The sequence below is a fragment of the Liolophura sinensis genome, chromosome 8 (assembly GCF_032854445.1).
Source record: "Liolophura sinensis isolate JHLJ2023 chromosome 8, CUHK_Ljap_v2, whole genome shotgun sequence".
Lineage (NCBI taxonomy): Eukaryota > Metazoa > Mollusca > Polyplacophora > Chitonida > Chitonidae > Liolophura > Liolophura sinensis.
Window position 1 is genome coordinate 17,860,124 of NC_088302.1, and position 21,564 is coordinate 17,881,687.

The 21,564-nt window shown below is 38.2% G+C and overlaps 1 protein-coding gene across 3 annotated transcripts in view; it reads right to left on the bottom strand.

Moving 5' to 3' along the window:
* Nucleotides 1–21,564, bottom strand: part of LOC135472425 (protein salivary glands marred-like) — a 65,623-nt gene that overhangs the window by 35,480 nt on the left and 8,579 nt on the right. For all 3 annotated transcript variants that reach the window (XR_010444528.1, XM_064751922.1, XM_064751924.1), the window contains exons 2-3: nt 7,305–7,393; nt 3,045–3,150 (exon numbers count right to left, since the gene is read on the bottom strand). Coding sequence is in view for 2 of the 3 variants with exons in the window: in XM_064751922.1 (XP_064607992.1) it covers nt 3,045–3,054 (10 nt within the window). In the remaining variant the exon portion in view is untranslated. The remainder of the gene's footprint in view (nt 1–3,044; nt 3,151–7,304; nt 7,394–21,564) is intronic.

A 21,564-nucleotide genomic window follows, 5' to 3' on the forward strand; every position in this document is an offset into this window, starting at 1 on the left:
CACGGCAATAAATCATCAACAACAACGTTGCAGTGCGTGATACATAAACAAAGCAATGCCAACTGAACAGAAAGCAAGATTAACTGACAATCAATTAAGTAGGCTAATGTAGCACAAATGTTGTGTTTAGTGACTGTGCATATTTAGTGTGAAAATAATGGCATCCATTAAGTGACACTCTGTGACTGACCAGTCACTGTAGGGTTATCCAATTAAACCTGAATGGCCAGCAGCTCACTGTCTGCTGTCATAATTGAAGTATTGTGCTTACAGTTACATTAGCGCTTGGATTTCTCACTGTTTTAATTAATCTTAGTGAAACAATTGCTTTGCTGATGAGGAAAAATCAACTACATGTATTACTGGATTTTTCAAGCATTTTTTAGTGACACATTTTGCCTGGTTGTGCACAATTGGTTTATACACCTTGTATGGCCACTTAAAGACTTTTTGTGTAAAGTTAATTTCTTATCAGTAAAAGTTATGTGTTAGCATCAAAAGTGTAACTTTAAGGTATGTACATGCGATGCAGCAAGTGGATTTTACATATCAAAGATGAAACTTAAGCTGAAATACAGTACTTATGAGCTCATGTAATTTGTAAATACGAAATTAGGAATTGTTTTGTTTCAAGCAAGAGATCTACACTTGCAACACCCAATGATTCGTTTCCAAATGAGCAATTTTATTAAAGTGCTTGTTATGGCAGTATCAAGTGTGTGCTTTTCATTTTGTTAAGACTAATAAACTTACGGTCAGATCAGCAGAGCTCAGGGAATACTGGTCAGTTATGCTTTCTGCTTAAATTCTAGCCCTGACCTGGAGGTAACTTGCTTGTTATACATCATGCAAAAGTACTTGTCCACTTTTTGAAAATGGAGCCACTGGCAACTTGATTTAATTCCAGTTTTGATGACATGCTGGAGGTTCAGGCAGACTCCATGACAGCAAACTTACTCCCTCTGCTAGGGAGTGGCACACTAGCATGAAGCAGCCAGAATGTTTACTCAGCAGTACCATTTCCAGGTGTCTGTCGGAGAGGCCACTAGAAGGCCACATGTTAGCGGAAGCTGAGGGGCTGGATGTCCATGTGATGATGTGACCTCAGCCAACCTCTCAGTGATGATACACCTTATCAGCCTTCAGCCCTAAAGATCTGACACCTCTGGGTTTATAAACAGTCCATGTCTACTGTCTACTATTCCACTTCAGCCATATCAACACAAGGGCCTTATCTTTATAATAGCTGATAGACCTTCATACACCAATGACCCTCTGTCTTACATCCTTTCACCCTCACCCTCCACCTTCTACCTCCTTCTCTCCTCCTTTCTCATTCACTTGCAACAATCTGACCATGAGAGTGTGTCTGTGATAGGAGCTATCTATATCTATCCAGTAAATCCAGATGCACATAGTATTAGATCTGAGACTTGTTACATTCTTTCTTGCTTAGCTTTCACAAATACAGTTAAGTCATCTGTTCCATTCACTAATCTGGAACTCCTTTTTGAGAGTACAATCTGTTTTCCACACTGTCAAAGCTGTATGCTATAAAATCAAAAAATAAATAGATAGGCCAAACTAAAACAAGTTCCAGGTTAGAAAAAGCAACAAATCAGACTGTAAAACATTGCAAACCAATCTGAGAACTATACAAGTAGATCCCATTGTTCAACACAGACCTCAGCTTGTAATACTCTAGGAAATGTGAATGAGCCTAGGCTGGCTTGAGGAAGAACTTCCACTTACTGCATACCTATGAAAGAAAGATGACCTAAGCTGGTTTCGGTAAGGCTGGTTTTTTCTGTTCTGCCAATTTTGGTGGCCTATATCAGATCAACAGATTTTTCCAGTATGTCATTTTTCATGTACCTTTCAAATAAACCTAAAACATCTTTCAAAACTGAATAGAACACTCAGAATCAGGTCAAACCGGATTTTTGTTCATCAGTGCAAGTACACCGGTAGAGTTTGGAAAGATCAGGCCAGACTGCTATTCCTAATTACATATCAGAGCTCAATGTCACTGTCAAAAGTATCAAGCTGAGGTGTCAAATGCAAATACTGTGTGCTAAAATAAAAGCCCTTTCATGAACTGGCAGCTTATTCACACCCCCAGGTCGATGAATATCAATACGATACACATAAATTATGCATAATAATGAGATGACTTGGGTGTCAGTTACAGCTGACTCTGAGCACAGGTGACAATCATATTATGAACTCATAATAGCTTATCAATGATGACAGTCTCAGAAATACACCGCACAAGTTCATGTAATAAATATACTGCCTATTGTGTGGAGCCCTTTTATTCTACACAATTCATAAAAATTAGTTTCTGCTTTGATATTTGTGGCACACTTTAAGTATCTTATACAACTGATAAGAAAGCAATCAAATATCAGCCAAAATTTCATTTGGGAGATATACTGTACTGCAAATACGTGTACGAAAACATCTTTGGTTGTTTCGGTGCACCAAAATTGTTTGATGTCCTTTAAAAGGGCTTGGTACAATATAAGTAGGATCAACCTGAAATGATAGCATGTATCAATCCATTTTCTTAGCACTCACTTAAAGACTTTCCACATGTACAATACATGCTTGTACTTTTATAAGTACTCGTCATTATCACTCCTGTAAATATTTACATTATGTTTCAGTCAGTCTTCACTGGAATGTCCTGTATCAATAAAAAAAACATTCAGGTTTTACGTGGTGTGAAGCAGGTAATGACACTACAGATGTGGGATATTAATTCTGTTAATGTGAGGTGGGTCACGGAAGGTATAGCAACATTACAACACAACAGTGTAATCAGCGCCTGCCACACTGCAAGTCCACATAATCTGCCTAATCTGTTAACCTGTGAGGCAAACAACCTGGTTATCAGTACCCCTAAAGCTGGGGCACTTACTGCACCTCTGCGTTGTGTTAACCAACATTTTCACCACTTTAACCAATATCATAGATCTAAATATCATACCACACGTGATGAACAAAAATAAATTGAAGACATATTACATTACTGCACTTACTTTTCGGCATTGGGGTGGATTTTTGTTGTCTGACTTCTGAACCTTTGAGGAAACTCAGGGAGCCGGTTTAAGACCTCTTGAAGAAATCAGCAACTCTGCAAAGCACCTGCCGTGAACAGATATACATGTATACAGTAAAGATACAGTTACTTTGTCTGCTGTTTGACTCTGCCATCCAAAGAACATCTGTACGCATTGATTTATGGGGTTACAACACCAAAGCTGGATTTACAATATACATTACGGGTCTGTGAGAATATGGCCATCTACATGTACATCTGAGAAGAGGTATTGGCAGTGAATTGGGTATATAATAGACCCCTTTTTCATTCGGCCTTGCAACGAATGCTATGTTTTACAAGGTAATTTGTCACTTCAAAGTCTTTAACTGTAGCTCGTTACCATGGTTTTCACAGGCCGAGAGCTTTTGGTCAATTTCTTTCATGGTGGGCTATCCCAGTATGGTGAGACTGGGTAATTGAGCATTTCTAAAGGGAGTATCAGCAAACTAATAAAGTCAATTATGACCAATTCTCAGCATACAGGAGTGGGCAGGTTTGAACTAAATCCCTCGTAGATCACTGCTAACACCTCTATATGTCATATACATGGCCTCATCTGCAAATAGACTGTGTGAGCTCAACTGACGAATGTGTGAGAAGAAAATAAACAGCCTATCTCCAGTGGTACACCAGTTGCTTACAATGCAAGGCCTCCAGATGCGAAGCTCAATTCATCCCTCCTCCTTTACAATATGCAAGATTGCCGTCCTATCCCTGTTACCAGAACCATTCACTTTTACAGTGTATACAAGTCCCAGACTGTTCATTCAGGAATTGGTCATTAGGACGCCTTTCATAAGGCTGAGAAACCTAACAACTTTACATGTAGGTTCCTACGAACTGATTGCTCTGTATGTCTCAGGAACAGATATAGCCTATCTTATCTATAAATGCAACCAATGGAAGCTCAAAAGGACCATCATTTTAAACTCTGTTGATTCATGCTCAACACAGTAAGCTGACTAATAAAATGGAATCTATGGGTTTGGCTCCATATCAAATAATTATATTAAAAATGAAAAATGACCTTTTATATCTAGATACAAGGAATAGTGCTACATTAAAATTTCAACTCCAAATGTTTTTCATGTTTGGCACTGAACACTAATTATTCAAGCTCTTTGGCCAACACATTTGCCACGTCAACACTAAAGTGAAGGGATTAAAGAGACTAGATAACAGTGAATAAAATTTCACTGATTTACAGTACCAGAAGCCCATATATATGTGTATAAAATTTCTCATCAAATTCAAAAGTCATCTGTGGCACATCAACCACAAAAACTTTGTGACTGTTCAGCTGAAATGTTTTGGTTTTCTTTAACATGTGTAATTTAAGTTATACGATTCTGAAGTACACAATGTTCCGCTAACACCGGGCAGAGGCTTCTTAACATCGGAGAGTCATGTAAATCATTATTCTTTTTTATTTACCTTTTTAACCAATATCTGGCAGACAATGAATGACTTACCAGTGATTTTGTCAGCAGTAAATAGCAATCAATGTGGCTACTAGCCTAAGCAACAAACAGCCTGTCCACATTCAACAAGCTATTAACCTATCTCAGCAGCAATTCAGAAAAGTTACATGGACCAGGCTCTCAGAAATGTCTGATACATGTAATTCACGGCTATTTCCACAGCTGACTATACTCAGCAAACAGTCAGGCCAGGTGTTTTTGACACACTTCTTAGTAATCCAGGTGAGAAGAAATCAACATCTGCTACTCAAATCCAAATCTGAGTTGATTTTACAAGCTTAGTAAAACAAAACCCTATATTCTCAACAGACGAATCACCAATACAGAGGTCGGCTGTACACGAGCTGACTTATTAGGGCTTGCTGCTTATAATAATCTGCAGTTATCAGCCTGCATAGATTTCAGCACATTACCACATTGTAATGTACACACAGATTTCACTCACACCGGCAAAGCAATACACCTGTGCCGTCAGATGTATATGTGTGAAGGTGATTATTAATATATGTAGAGTTTTCAAGCTTCAGAAGTACATGTATACACAAATGTAGGTCAGAAGTTACATATGCATGTGTCACAAAGGGATCATACACACTGCATATAGTCATCTGTCTTGTGACAGATGAACTTTCACAATACAGGAAATTCACACGTGGGGAAAATTTATGAAACATTTCAAATACAGAACAAAAAATACAGAACTATACACGAAATGACCTTTAAAGTTACAAATAACATTTTAATTTTTTTAATTCCAAATCTTCTTGCACCTATCCATATGACAAATCATTACTGTACAGGTACTTATAAAAATGCATACTCACATGCAAATTAATAAATTTTGGGAAAACTTGAATCTTAATGAAAATTTTACTTAATGATTCAACCCTGTACATCTCTTCATAATAGTATATTCCTTTTTCAAGAGATATTGCAATTTAGGGGTATGGCATGGATTCTATTTATTTATCTATTTGATTGGAGTTTTACGCCGTACTCAAGAATATTTCACTTATACAACGGCGGCCAGCATTATGGTGGGAGAAAACCGGGTAGAGCCCTGGGAAAACCCACAACCATCTGCAGGTTGCTGAAAGACCTTCCCAACTACACCCAGAGAGGAAGCCAGCATAAGCTGGACTTGAACTCACAGCGACGGCATTGGTGAGAGGCTTCTGGGTCATTATGCCGCGCTAGCGCACTGACCAACTGAGCCATGGAGGCCCCTGGCATGGATTCTAATGTTGAAGGTTAATTCAGGCTACTTCATGTTTCAAAACCAGTGACCTAAAAGTCAGGCTGCCCAGTTTCCTCGCACCATAGTGTTGGTCAACGTAGTATAAGTGAAATATTCTTGAGTATGACGTAAAACACCAATCAAATAAATGAAAGTCAGGCTTCTAAAGTACATGTGCACTGACAATTAAAACAATGACAATACAAAAACAAGTCTTCATAAAATGACACCATTTATAGATGGTAAACATGTACATGTAGACGAGCAGTAGGGTTTACAGAGTGTATACACTGCCAGCTCTGATGATCACACAGGACACTGTGGAGAATTTATTTATTTGTTTCAATGGGTCTAATACTCTACTATAGAATATCCTGCACATACATGTATGACAGACATCAGCTTTATGGGTAGAGGAAATCAGGATGCCTCAGCTGAGAACATGTAATTAGAGATGTTACTTGAAAGTGCTTTTTGTAAAGGTATTGACAGTATAAAGATTTGCACTTCCTGGGTTCAGAGCTAAGGTTTTTAGGGCTTTTGAGACCACTTAGGATAAAAGCTGTGTTAGTGCATCCTTGCTATTTGTATAATGAATAAGCTCCTGTGAACAATTCCACAAAGCCATTTCTGACTTTCTGCCAAAATAAGAAATACGATCTTTCAGCTTGTGTTTTGGGTTTTATCAATTATTATTTTGTCCACCTCACTAATGTTAACATTAGACAAATGTGCCCAAATTTCAAAAAAAAAACGAATCATCTTAAATTTTGACTCAAGTCAGAAATGGTTTGTGGAATCGGCCCCCGTTTCATAAAGTGGACCTTGCGCTACATGTGTATAACTATGATGGTACGATGTAGCTTCTGTCGTTCTGAACACTTCAGGGCCCAGGGTTTTACACATAGTTTAGCTGATTCTGCTGCTGACATTTAAGCTGGCTATCCTAATATACATATCATATACAATCTATAGTGCCAGGGAAACCATTTTATATAACACATGTCATAAATTGTCTATATCTAATATGATGATGATGATGATGATACTATGTACATGATACAGCTATGATAATAAATGTACATGAAGAGCATGTGCCTCATATTTATAATGTCATCAGTCAAAATATCATGCTAACACTACATCAGCATTATTTGTCCAAAGCAGCATTACCAACAAGTTTCTTAATTACTCTGTTGAAAATCACATGAAATATTTTATTAAAATGAAATTTAGAATATATTCAGAGATAACTAATAATTACAGCTAACTTATAACAGTTAGACTGAATTAAAGACTTGTACATGTCATATCTTTTCTCTTGGCCTGACTTGGAAGAAACCTTCGAGTTCAATTATCATCCAAAAGACATAATTCAATAAAAAAAAAACAAGTAACACAACCGATAATAATTCCCACTTTTACAGGAACTTACATCTAAATAAGTCACTAATACTGTGATCAAGATGTGCCAGCTCACCTAAACTGCACTCTGAACAGGGCTGGTAGGAGTTACCTCCCTCTCACAAGTCCATGCCTCTTGAACACCATGGAGCCAATCAGGATTACCTTTAACAAGAGAGCAGCGACAGACACGTTAATGATTTATTTGATCTGGTCATAACTTAATGTCATACTCAATAATTTCTCCATGATTTTGATAAACCACCAAGTAACAGACAAAGTATCCCACATGTGATGTACAGATTTGTGCGTCACATTTGATTTATAAAAGCAAGTACATGGTCTACAATGAAGACACAACTGAGCAACAATTCCAGGCCTCGTAAACACTGAGAGCATTTTCCCAGGTGAGGAGTGAACCGTTTAACATTAACTGTATTTGTAGGTTTTGTACATTAACATTCTGTCAGGCAGCGGCACACCTGTGACAGAAAACAGGTGCATACAGGTGCATGTACCCTAATTCCTCAACCTTTTCACATATGAAAGAGCAACTAAGAGCAATTTATGCATTTTTTATTTGATTTTGAGACTTTTGAGGTTGGATTGACCTATGTCATGGCCTCACAAAAAGTGTAATCAGTGATAAAAAAGTTTACACAGAATAATGCCTTCAGAATATGTTTGAATGAACACCTTGCAAACATGAGAAAAGGCTGAAGAATTACAGTAGGTCTGTTTATGTGTATACATTTTTTACATAAAGAATCTGATATCTACATTAAATGTACATGATGGAAAAATTTGAATGCAAATTTCACAATGTACTGTAACTGGCATAGTATTGGTTTGTTTGACGATTATCATGACCCACTGTGAACAGCCTTAATGAATTTGACTTTATTTGATTGATGTTTTACGCCGTACTCAAGAATATTTCACTTATACACAGGCAGGCAGTATTACGGAGGGGCAACCGGGCAGACACCAGGGGAAACCCACGACCATCCGCTGGTTGCTGCAAGACCTTACCACATACAGACGGAGAGGAAGCCAGCATGAGCTGGACTTGAACTCATAGTGACCGCATTGGTGAGATCCTCCTGAGTCATTACTGAGCCACGGAGGCCCCCTAAATGAATCTGTTACTGTATTCCTTGTTTGTTCACATTCATTTTGTTACTGTATTATCAAGAAATATTAACGTGAACAGGAATATTTCCTTCTTTTTTTTTTTAAGTATACTACCTATGTAATCCAATTTAGCTATTTTTAACTTTATTGCATGTTTGTCTGTGTGTAAATCAGTTTAAAGTAATTACATATAATTGTGACTGAATGACAGAACAAATAATAATAAACAAACAAGCAGAACTGAAAAGTGCTTAATTTAAGAATCTCATATTGGCTATATGACATAATAGTTATGCCTCTGAATGCTACTGGAGCAATAAAACTTTCAATGACTTCATAATCTTTCACCATTAAAATTTCCAATCTGCACACATTTCATTATAACACAGTAAAAATTTACATCAATAAGAGCAAATTTTGTACATGTATGTTATCGTATACTGTGATTTAAAACAAGAATGATAACATCACATGTTGAAAGTAGGTCGAAGCACCCTCCTAAAAAACGAAGCTCAGTTACAGCTCTGTTTCCATAATGCTTACATACTTAACAACGCCTTGCCGCAGAGGAAAACATTGGAAAGTAAATATACATCGTTAATGTGCCAACCTTTATGTCCAATCAATGGCATTAAAATGGTAATTAAGTTTGTAGAAATGTATCATGTGGGTTGCTTTACAATCCTTTACTCTATGTTAATGAGATCTGACATAAATGTACATGTACTGTGTTCTAAAATCCATAGATGTCCTCTTGAAACGGTTTATAAGCAGCCCTGAGCTTGTTGGTGCAGGACTGTTGAATTTCTCACTTCTAAACTGAGCTTCAACTGTGACTCACACAGCTGGGTGGGACTAAGTACGTGTACATGTACATGTGTATGAGAAAGTCTGAAGATTTAATCCGATGTTGCACACATGCATCTAAACTTCTGCTGTGCTTGTACATCAAAGAAACAGGCCAAAAATTAGTGAATCAATCATTATGATTTGGTCACACTTTCTTTGTCTGGAACCAACTCTCTAATAAAGGCTCCTTAAAGAAAATGTCCCGAGCTGCATGTATACTGCTGCCTTTTACTTTCCTGTGTACACACCAATTTGCTGCACAAGTCACATTCTTTACATTTTTACGGTAAATGGAATTGTGATAATTCTTCCTGTCAAATTATGATCAATAAGGGTCTGTATATTAAACTGATAAGCGTCTGAAGGATGGCAATATGAGTGGAATAATGACGACACCGGGGTGAATAATAAAGCTATTTGACACCTGTGTCTGATAGGGATCCATAACACTGGCGGCTCCTTTCACAGGATGCACTTTCAGACAGACCTCTTTTAGCATTTTGTTCCCTGTGCATTTAACACTTCCTCACAGCAGTACAGTGTATTTCTGTGCAATATTAAAGACATAAAATGCATAAAGTCGGCAAAATTAATCTTGGGAGTGCTCTGCAATTTGCATGAACACATATGCCTTTTATTGCTGCTTAGCACGATTAGGCAGGTGTTGCACTAGATTAAATAAAACACTCTTTTCAGCTCCAAACCATTGACGGTATAATTATTTATGTATGCGATTGTTGTTTACACCATTCTCAGAATATTTCACTTATACAATGGCCATCAGTTTCATACGTAGAGGAAACCGGAGTACCCACCAACAATCTTATGAAAATTACTGACAAACATCGTCACATGTGCTTTCCAGATATGCACACTATGCAGTGTATTAGTGGAAAACAAATACCAAACAGCCACACAAGTGTCATCAACCATTTCTTACCCTAGTTCTTCAACCTTTTCAACCACCTCTGCCACCAATATTTTGAACCATTTGAGAAGACTAAGTAGAGAAATACTTGCAGAGTTTTATGAAGCTTGCATCTTAATAAGTGACACAAACAAATCATTTCAGACCCACAGTTAGCAGTTTAAAAAAACCTTTATTCGATTCACTGTCCTTCTCTGCAAAACAACACTGTAAATATTTTCATTAGCATGTCGCATCATATTCACTGAACAATGCTTCTGATTGCAGGATGAATTTTTGCCTTCCACACATCAAAGAGTAACTATATAATCAGAAACCTTTGTTAGCCTCATAATTCTTACCCCGAAAGGAAGTTTCCAAGACTCTAACATTCCGCCAACATTTAATTCTAATGGTATGAATTTTACAAAGAACTTAATTGACTGACTTAAGTGACGTCAGACAAGGGACCTTGTTTTGTTGCCTTTCATACCCAATATTATTAGTCATAATTCCTGAACAAATAACATTCATGTCTACGGTGCTATTTGTATTTAATGTAGTGAAAATCACAAAAAATAAATCAAATCAAAAAGATATATGAAATGAACACCCGCCATTTATGGCTAGGACACTCATCCCCCATGCCTTTCATAAATCCTGGCTAGGGGTCTGGTGACAACAGGTGAATTCACAGATTTCCATTTGTCATTTGTGCCTCAAATGCTAAGGACCTTCTACTGACTGCTATTTTGAACAATGACTAATTAACAAAGTATCAATGCCTACATGTATCTGGCCTCGTCTTAGAGGATTACACAATGTACATTTTCATGTGAACAAAACCTTTTCAGTCGTTTCCAGTTTTACTCCATGTTAACTTATGTCATGCATGAAAACATCACATCATGCATTTAGTGTTGACATTTATGCTACCGCAAGTGTAAATGTAACAATACTATACATGTGTTATTTAGACCACAGTAACAAACCCTAGAATCCTCAAAAAATTCTACCAGTCATGTACATGTATAACCTATGATGTATTTGGGAATATAATTCAAATATTTTGAAGGCTACAATGTATTTCTCGGGTAAGGGACACGTACATATAAGACATTATAAAATATAACGAGCTCACACAAATTCTTCCCATAACCATGTATCAGTTGAGCATGCACAAGTGATAAGAATAGGTACATCTAAGACACATGCAGTCACTGGATGCTGACTGCAAGACCTTAGTAAGACTACACATATGCAGCAATGATATTCAGCTCTTCCCAGACGATTCCTAGATAAACTGAGTTCTTATGTCAGCAAGATTCATCTCCCCTTACTCTTGATGTGCCAGCTTTACATGTATCATTCATTAGATGTACTGATATACATAGTACATATACCTGTATAAGAAAGTGAAAGTATTAAAAAAAAAATCTACACTGCAGTGGATGTAGGTGTACATACACCAGCCCATCCTAGAGTACATTTACATGCAAATACCCTCCCAATAGCAACCAGTGTTCATGTTACTGAAAGGCCAGTAACATGAATTTCATTTCAAAGAGGAGAACGTTCAATGTTTCAGGAGGTATCTTACTAAATTGTGTCTCAATTCAAATTAGTATAATTTATGATCAAATTAATTGCTTGGAAAATCCCCATGAGATTCTCATAAAGTAACTACTTTGGATTTTCCACAGAGATACATGTACCTGTAAGTATGTGAAGTCTATAAGATGTTATTTTGGGCACGTGATGTTAGAGAGACAAATCTGCCATATGCAGATGACGTCTGACAATCCAAAATAAAGCATGCACAGCCCAGTGCATGCACATTTCAGCAGACTCACCACTAAATACATGTACTTGTGTATAAGTTTTAGTTTAATGGGTCTTTCCAAACAAAATCCTGTCATCTCAAAGCAAAATTAGAATTGCAGACATTTTTACCCTTTCAGTTTGTAACATTTGAAGCTTTGGATAGCCAGTCACTTGTACATGTATGTATATTTATCTTTTTTGAATTTGTAAAATTTTAGCATAACACAAATAAAACTAAATTGAAAATAATCATTAAATTGGTTACAACAACATGCATATGTCTATTCATGTGTATAACAAATGTAGTTATATCAAAACATCAAATGAAAAGCCAATGTGTTTATCAGGTATGAAGAGCCCGGGGAAAACCACGACCATCCGCAGGTTGCCCAGTAACCTTCCCACCCCTCACAAATTAAAGGTTTAATTAAATACTAATACATCTGCATGCAAACTTGTACATGTCAAGTCTACCTCACTCAAGATTACAGCACTCTGACTGATAGCCTCTCACAACTAAATGGCTTAATGTGTTGTTTTGTCAACCCTGGCCACACACTACAGTGTTCACAGTAGGAGCTGTCTTATCTGTGTTTGTCCATGGGATTTAGAGAGTTGTCTTATCTGTAAGATGTGTATGCAGCTGTCAGCTAGACAACCCCCTGGGTTGCAGAGGTTAGTGAATCAGCAATCCTTCACATCCACCCCTGGTTACAACAACCTCCTACCCTAAACCCTCAACAAATACAGAATGCCCTGAAGCCAAAATTAACAAAACGTTCATTTCATGTACACAAAGAGAGGTATGCTTTTCTTTTAAGTTAGCTGTTGATTTGATTATTCTTTTTGTTTTGTTTTTAAATTCACTGGGTTTGTACTAAAATTGATTTTTACTTTGAAAGATACAAGTAACAGGTTTCATGTTTTTATTACTTACACGTTTTGTTTATTTATGTCAAGACATTTGTACCAATATTGTGACGTCATATCACAATGATTTATCTTCTATGTATACATGTACCACAACTGTATGCTCATTATAAGCTTCAACCAAGACAATCCCACTACTCTCTATCCTAATTCACCTAGCACCTCAGCCTGAGACTGAACTAGGCCATTTTCAACAAAGCTGCTATAAAAATAGTCTGAAATTCTACCCAAAAAGGCTGAAACAAAACAGTGTAAGCCAAGCAATTTTAACCTTTACCAATGTAATCTTACCACAACAGCACAAAGCTTTTGACCTAAAATTTCATCCGTGGCTACTGCTTTATGCAAACATGTATATAACTACTGTTATATTAATACTGTGACTTTGTGATTTACATGTAATGTAACTGCCCACATCAGATGTTTAATGCTGGCTGTATACTTTAGTATTTTTCAATTATACAACAGTGGTCAGGTCTATGGTAAGAGGAACCGAGAGGATCACCCCCTATCCTACATGCACATATAGCCCGAGACCTCGGTCTAAGGGTGGGGACCGCTAGCCACCCTTAGCCCAAGAGTTGTCTGCGCCTGATTTCAGTATATTGCTAATGAAGTGCTACCCCCTCGTTCAATTCCGATGCTTGCGCTTTAGATTCGTCCTAAATACACATAAAGCACAGGAATTCTGAAAGCTAACATATTTATGCACATCTTGCCACAATCGCTACTTGCCTTTACATCCCCATTCTCCTGTAAATCTTCGCCTTTACATCCCCATTCTCCTGTAAATCTTAACCTTTACATCCCCATTCTCCTGTAAATCTTCGCCGAAGTCGAAAATACTATTAACTTCAGCAGGTCGCCACGCGCTGCCGTGTTTTTAATATCTGGGTCAGCGAGGCGCACATACGCAGCAGCAGGTGACCTTTCCTTGACTTGGCATCTCAACATTTACACTGATACTAGAAGTCATCTATGCCTTCAATCAAACACGTCATAGGACATGGACAAAGATTTAATTTTAGCTGCTTATTCCAGGGTTAATCAGAAGTGTGACATACCAGATGTTTTGAAAAGACCATGCAATCATGGTGATACTTTCCAAAACAAGTGTATTTTGTCTTCTCTCAACTGTGTTTGGGAAAACTAACTGTTTCATTCCCCCACCACTTATTTTGGACAATGTAGGTATGATTATCCCTTATAATTTATACACGCCTGAATAGTGGATATCTCTCCCTTACCACGTGGTAACAGAATATAATATGCAAGTTTTTTCTACTTTTTTTCTGTTTACATGCCGTATCAACTTTTCTTCCTTTCCCAAGTGGGCTCTTCGCTGGTGTCCACAACATACTGGTTGTCTTTCTTTCTAATTCGATGTATCCCCCTTATTCCATCCTTTCCAGACATTGAAATTCTGACAACTTGCCAACTGTTGCTTTCAAGCCAGGGCACATTGATTGTCCTGCACGATGTCGTTTCTGGACTTCTGGCGTACATGCCACATCCTTCGGCAAAAAACTATCAAGGCCTTCACGCAACGTAATGCCTGTGGTACCCAATTTTGAATGGAAAGGATGCCGAAAATAACCCCGCCTTTTCACTGCGAATTTAATCTGACAGTTTGCACAAACTGTGGGGTCCGTCATTCTGCACCACAGCCTTCTGTCAAAGTCGCGCCTTCGCAGTCACATGGCTTTCTGTCTGTCAGACCTGACTGCCAGCTGATCAAATCATAGTGACGTAATGAAGGATGCACATGCATGGGGAGCAATAACACGGTTTAGTAGGTCAGAATGTCGACACAGCATGTCAGCGCAAGTCACAACTGTGAATTATCATGGATTGACTGGTCGTAAAGGCTACCGAATGTGGAAAAACTTGGCAGAGGAACAGAGGATGACTTGGTGAACATAATTCATTGGGGTTTGCCCCGTTATAGCATGTATTGGTTCATTTTGCTCGGATTTTTCTTGCGCGTAGTTTATCCGTGCGAGGCTTTCTTACATTCCACTATTTTAACCTGGATGACTCCTCAGCTATGATCTACATCCAGCCCTGTATTAAAAGATCACAGCAGAGATCCTTGGCTAATGCACATGTACTTGGGAAACCCGTAGACTTTCATGTACATGTAATCAGGGTGACAACTTCATTGTAATTGTTAAAACCCACAAGTAACATACAAAGTTAATCATCGCTCCACATCACCTGATCGTAAATTTGACGCAACAAAACAGCTGCCACGTGCATGTATGTTGTACAGGTTTTGAAAAAAAAGCTAGTGTGTTGCCTGAGTAAACCATGCACATGATCAGTGGTACACCATTTGTCTACAGATAGTATATGTGACGTAAATTCTGACCGCTAGGCCAGATACAAACAATGTCACAATACACATCATTATCAGACAACTGCTGCGCAATATAAACACTCAGTGTCAATACATGCTACATACATGCTAGTTAACAGTGGATATGACAGGTTACAGCACTGAGAGAAGTAGTTGTGAGCAGATGATGCAAACTTCAGCTTTAACAGTGTCCTTCATTGCAGCCATGAACATTACAACCATGGACATTACAACATTAACCATTAAGATTATGCTTAACATTACCACACTGATCATCAAGCACAGTTTGGTTGTAAACTGTACTGCACACAAATTATATGATGAGCATCCAGCACAGTTTGTGTAGTATGCAAATATTATAACCTCATCCAGTTCAGATTGGTTGATCACAAATTTAAACATGATCCAGTGCCATTTAGGTGGAAACACAATGTAACACCATCCAGTGCAGTTTAGGTCGGCACACATTATAACCTCGCAGAGTGTAGTATTGGTGGGCACACATTGTAACATCATCCAGTAGAGAGTGGGTGGGCAGACTTACACAGTACAGCTTAAAACACCATCCAAATAAATATATACAGTACATATACTTTAAGAGTATAAACCTGTAAGACAACATGCACACTCATGTCATCGCGGTACATTACTCGTTAATATTTCATATATGACTTTTTTGTCATAGTAAGATGATTTTCCTGCTCTCAATACTTGTGTGGCTTTGAAGATGCTTAGGTGACTCTTTGCGAATCAAGTCTAATGTTTGTCTTTAGTTCCAACAACATGGTGGGCACACCTTTGTGCACATCACATTTGAAAGTACACAGTTTATGTACATCTACCTGTACACAACGGCCAAACTTTGTTACTTTAATACCGAGTTCCCAAGATGCCACATATATGTTTGTTCACATCTACTGGCATTTTCTTATGCACATGTATCAAAAGCAGTTATTCTGAAACATAAATGCAAAGCTTGCCTGCAACAGTATCCAACAACATTTTATACGTCTTATTTATAGCTATCTTATTCATATTCTATCATGTGGTCAGCTGACAATGTGATCTTCAAGGAGAAGTCTTCGTTACCAGGCCTTATATAAGCCCTACCAACCGTCATTCCCCTGTCTATTTCTATCTCGGGGCAGTGTGTTCAGTACACTACCAGGTAAGTTCAGTCACGACATACCATGTCTCAGCATCCCCAACGAGTGGACAATGCTCGCAAACAACGGCCAGCCAGGGCTCACAAGCTAGTGATCAAGACTTTTCAGAATCGGAAGATTCATTTCCCTTATTCCAGGGGTTTGACGCAGATGGAGTACCTATAATGTTGTTTCCTACTGTAAGTGCCACCGGCGCTAATGAACCAAAAGCTAACAATGGTACCACCAGTACTAGCAAGGAAAATCAGCGTGCCACTGGCAAAAAATCTGGAGAAGGAAAAGCAGAAAGAGAAAGCCAAAGCGGTGTCAAACACACCACATTTTCCCCTATGAAAAAAATGGGGGAAGCCGACGTGCTTTCCTTGCGTACTACTTTAGACATTGCTTCCTTACACTCACAACTAAATCAGCTGATTGCAAACACGTACTCTGTTGGTAACCAGAGTTTCGATGATAAAATTGTAGGCGACGTTTCAAAATACTTCGAAGATTTTGATGATCTTTACAGTGATACACTTGATTTACACATCGAAGCGTGAATCAGCAATTGACACTGAGGCTACTACCAGCGGCTGTTTGCCAGTCACATGTACCACTACCAGAGTGGTACCTATCAATAACATCATGGCAGATACTGAGGGGTTTGTTGTAGCCAACATTTTTATTTCAACAGAAACCAAAGGCAACATTTTGCCAGAGAAATTAGCCACATTCGTAGGGCAAGCTTGCATTCACAAAACAGATGTTGAACAAATTATGCAAAAACATGCCATTCCATCAAATTATCCTGTGTTATTGCCGCCACGAGTAAACTTATATAATATGTTTACTCGTGAAATATGGAACACCTTAAATGCGGGGGGTGAAATCACGGGATGTGTTTCCCTTCAAAAATTGCAGGTGTTACTCGATTATGACAGAAACATGCAGTTGATATCCAAACGTGTCGGCCCTTAGCTTCCAAGTCATTATCTCTACCATGCCATTCATATTTTGATGTGTCAATCGCACGACGGCAGGTGTTCAAATCGTCCCTGGCCAAAAGGTATACCGCCCTGTGCACTCCTGACGTGTCCACTACACACAGCTTTTCTGGCGACAAAATCAAAGAACAGGTGTCTGAGATAGAAAACATTGCAAGAGTGAGTAAGAGGACGGAATTACTTTCCCGTCACCCCTAAATGGCAATGGGCCTCATATGGAAGAGGCGGATTTGTCCTCTACAATTGAGGCTGACAACGAGGGGCCAAGCCGGGATGTTTCGGCCACCCAGGTAGCAAGCTACGCCTATGCCCAAGCAAGTAGCTGCAGCCAAACCTTCCCAGCAGCCAAAGAAACACCCGGTAAAGTTCTCAGGAAATAAAGGTAAGGCAAGTTTTTGCAGGTGCCATTAGTAATAATATTTCTCATTGGAAATCAATTACAAATGATCCATGGGTATTACAAAACGTTACTGGACATAAAATTGAGTTTTCTGAGGTCCCGGTACAGAGAGTGGCACCAGTTCCTATTTCATTCTCTGAAAGTGAGAAAGAACGCCGCCCAAAGAGTTCAAACTTTACGTTCCTTAACGATTTTCGGCATGTCTTTATCCTCTAATTAGTAAATTTTAGGGTTTATTGTTACTACTTTGCTCAAAACAACTCAACAGAGTCGACCAACACAGGTAATATTCATGTTTTTCTAGATAGTGCTTTGAGCATAATGAACACTTTGCTATCATATCTAGAACGCACAAAAGCAAAACATTGTTGTGATCAGTTGTTATTGTCAAGACTTTCAAACCAGTCTGTACAGCGACCTTTTCTAGATGGTTGTGTGAGGTACTTCAAGCCTCTTCAATTGATAAATAAATGTTCAAAGCCCACTCATTTCGGGGAGCTTCGTCTTCACAAGCTTACCAAAAGGGGTTATCTGTGTGTGAAATTATGAAGGCAGCCGACTCGTCCTCATATAGGACTTCTCACGATTTTTATCATAAGCCATTAATGCCATCTGGAAGGCAATTTACCTCTGTTTTGACTGCAGAGTGAATAGTTCAACACATCCTCAAATGTAGGTTTTCAGTAAAGTTCTCTATTCTCTGGTTCTGCTGTCATTTCTTTGAATATGCATGATGACCCCGAAATAGGCCGAGGCCATATGAAAAAGAATCCCCCCTCTCATCCCTGTATCTCGTAGAGATGTGCAGGATGAGAGGGATTCTTTGACTATAAAAGGTCAAGGCCTTGAAGGGGTCATACCCACCCCAGGTGTGGCCGTGGCACAAAAATAAGTTTGTGTATACTTGGCCTCCCTTGATCTATAACTGCCAACAGTCACATTTCGGTTTTAAAAAAAAGGACAGGGGAATGATGGTTGGTAGGGCTTACATAAGGCCTGGTAACAAAGACTTCTCGTTGAAGATCACGTGTCAGCTGACTGCACAATAGAAAATGCATGATGACCCCTCCAGGCCTTGACCTTTTATACTCAAAGAATCCCTCTCATCCCTCTACGAGATGCTGGGATAAGAGGGGGGATTATTTATTACACACAAGAACCATCAGAACAAAACATATCCTTCAAACTCAATACTATTACTCTTTAAAAAGAACTGTTGCAATGCAACCAAAACAACCCCTTAAAATGCTTCCACAACCATACAAGTGCCTGTACTTGACACTAGTTTAGCTCATTAAAATGAACACAGAACAAATACTTTCAATTTTACCTCTCTCTCTGCAGTAAACCTTACAATGTGCAAACTCATTATAGCACAGATTTAACCAGGCTTTGAAATCAGGGTGTCTCAAGACGACTTCTCCTAATTTCCCTATTTCTCCCATGTTAATTTCATCAGAATACAATGTCTCAAAGACATTGAGACACCCCCATGCTGAGAACTTGTGTGTATCCCTTTGGCGAATTAATGTGAATAACACATATGCATGTCTATGTGTCCAAACATCAAGTAGTGATATTTGCCATTGTCCATTGATAGCAGAGTCATGTCCTTTTTGACAGACAACTGCACAAGAGTGCTACAACCTTGATCCTAGAATGCTCCCAACCGAGTCCCCTTTACTAGAGCAAAGGGCAGAATGTTGGGGGTGTAGAGGAAGCTAAGGCACTTGTGCTGTTATATTAGCCCTCTGTAGTACTCCTTAACAAGCCATTAATTACATCATGTTTCCTGAGGCAGCCACCATTAAATGACCCAAATCCATGGCTACACCCAGCTGTCAGATAACTTAACAAACAGATGAGGGAGTTTATGCAATTGTATGAATTAGGATCAAATACAATAGCACTTCTACATCTTTGTAAGTGCGCTGGTAAACAGGCCTTTTTTAAGTTGTGCAAAATAGTGTCTTTGACACAAAATTTCATGAAAGTTACTCATTTTACCTAATTCTCAGTTTTATGGATTTTAGTAGGTGCTTTGAGATTTGTTTGGAAGCTACATGTAGGCTGATATCCCACGTGGAAAATGTACATGTAGGTTTCAGCACAAAGGTAATACATGTACTTGCCCCTAAAACTTTCCCTCCTGGGCAAATTTTTGGAATAGTACAAATACAAAAAATATTGTAGTACACTGTATTATGAATCCATGCCATTTAATCTAATTTGTCACTCTACATGCATTTCTCACCAATAATAAATTGCATACACGTGCTATGAGTGGCTTACATGGAACAGCCTTGACCTTGAGAGGCTGAGTCAAGAATGAGTTTACCTCACTGATCTCAATGATAACATTACAGGTGCATGTTGACTTACATGTACATACATGTAAACATCCATGTATTTACATATATACATGTACTTCCTTATGTGACAAGCTGATGTACATGTACAACCATCACAATTCAGGCTTTAACCTTTTCAAAATCATAAATTTCCATCACAACATTTTACAACATTTCAAAAGCAACAGCAAAGTTACCATACAGAGCACAAAAGGGAAGTGGTATCAGTTTACCATCGATGACAACTGTTATGGTGTATATGTATCTCCTATGTAACACGTGCATGTGTTCAAAACACACGGCGTACACTGCAGAGATCATTCCTCGTTAATGCACAACCAGGCATTGATAGCTTTCTACTGTGTACGTATGAGACGGGCACGGAAGAGTTTCAGTGCAAAACAGTGGCACATAAATACCTGTTGTCCTCAATTACACCTAACCTGTCGATGTCAATTAAATACTCATGAACAAGCAATAATTGTATTAATCATCACAGTAAAACACTGTTTTCAGGTAGGGTTATCATACCTGGGCAGATTAAGTACACCCCAATCACCATCAGTATGAATATATTTTTATGGATCACTGCTTCAGGACAGGAGCCAAATCATTAGTGTACATACTTATATATATAATATATATCACAAAGCCAACATAGCCCAATGCACTATTAGTAGATCAGATATGTTAGAGCCATATTTAATACCCTATGTAGAGAAGAATACCAATGCCGTGGGTGAGACATGCAGGCAAAAGCAGATGGCATTATAAGCAATATCAAAATGCCTTCCTTCACATCAAAGAGACATGGTGAATGGTAAAATCTGCTTGGTTTACCAAAATGTTCTGGTCTGTTCTTCACAAACAATCCTGATTTTCGATTAAGTACAGTATGTGAAAGGTTCTTCAAGACAGTCTACAACACTAACCAATTAAAGAAACATGTTTATATACCAAAGATTTTCAAGAAAAAATCATGCACTTTGTGGAAATATCTGTGCTGATATTATCCATCTTCATTCATTCAAATGGCGGGCAGATGAGTCCATAAAATCTTATATGTGACCAGCAATAGGCTCGAAACCAAAATGATATATTGTTCATAACTGCATTATTAAATAAATGTAGTTGTACATGTACCTTAACATTTCAGACATTAACTGCTCGTATGATGAGTACATGCATGTACATTTATATATTTTCTGCTATATTTTATGGGAACATTAATTTTAAACAGACTTGAGATTAACACATTTAGACTTAAATAATTCGATATCATTAATTATGAATTCCAATTTTGAACAAATATGCTAGCTGAAGTTAAAAAGGTACATGCACATGTATGTGAAACAATTCTTTCCCACATTCAGATGTTTTAGACAAGATACATGTAAAAATTTGTACTAAATGCAATGTACTTGCCTCAGGTA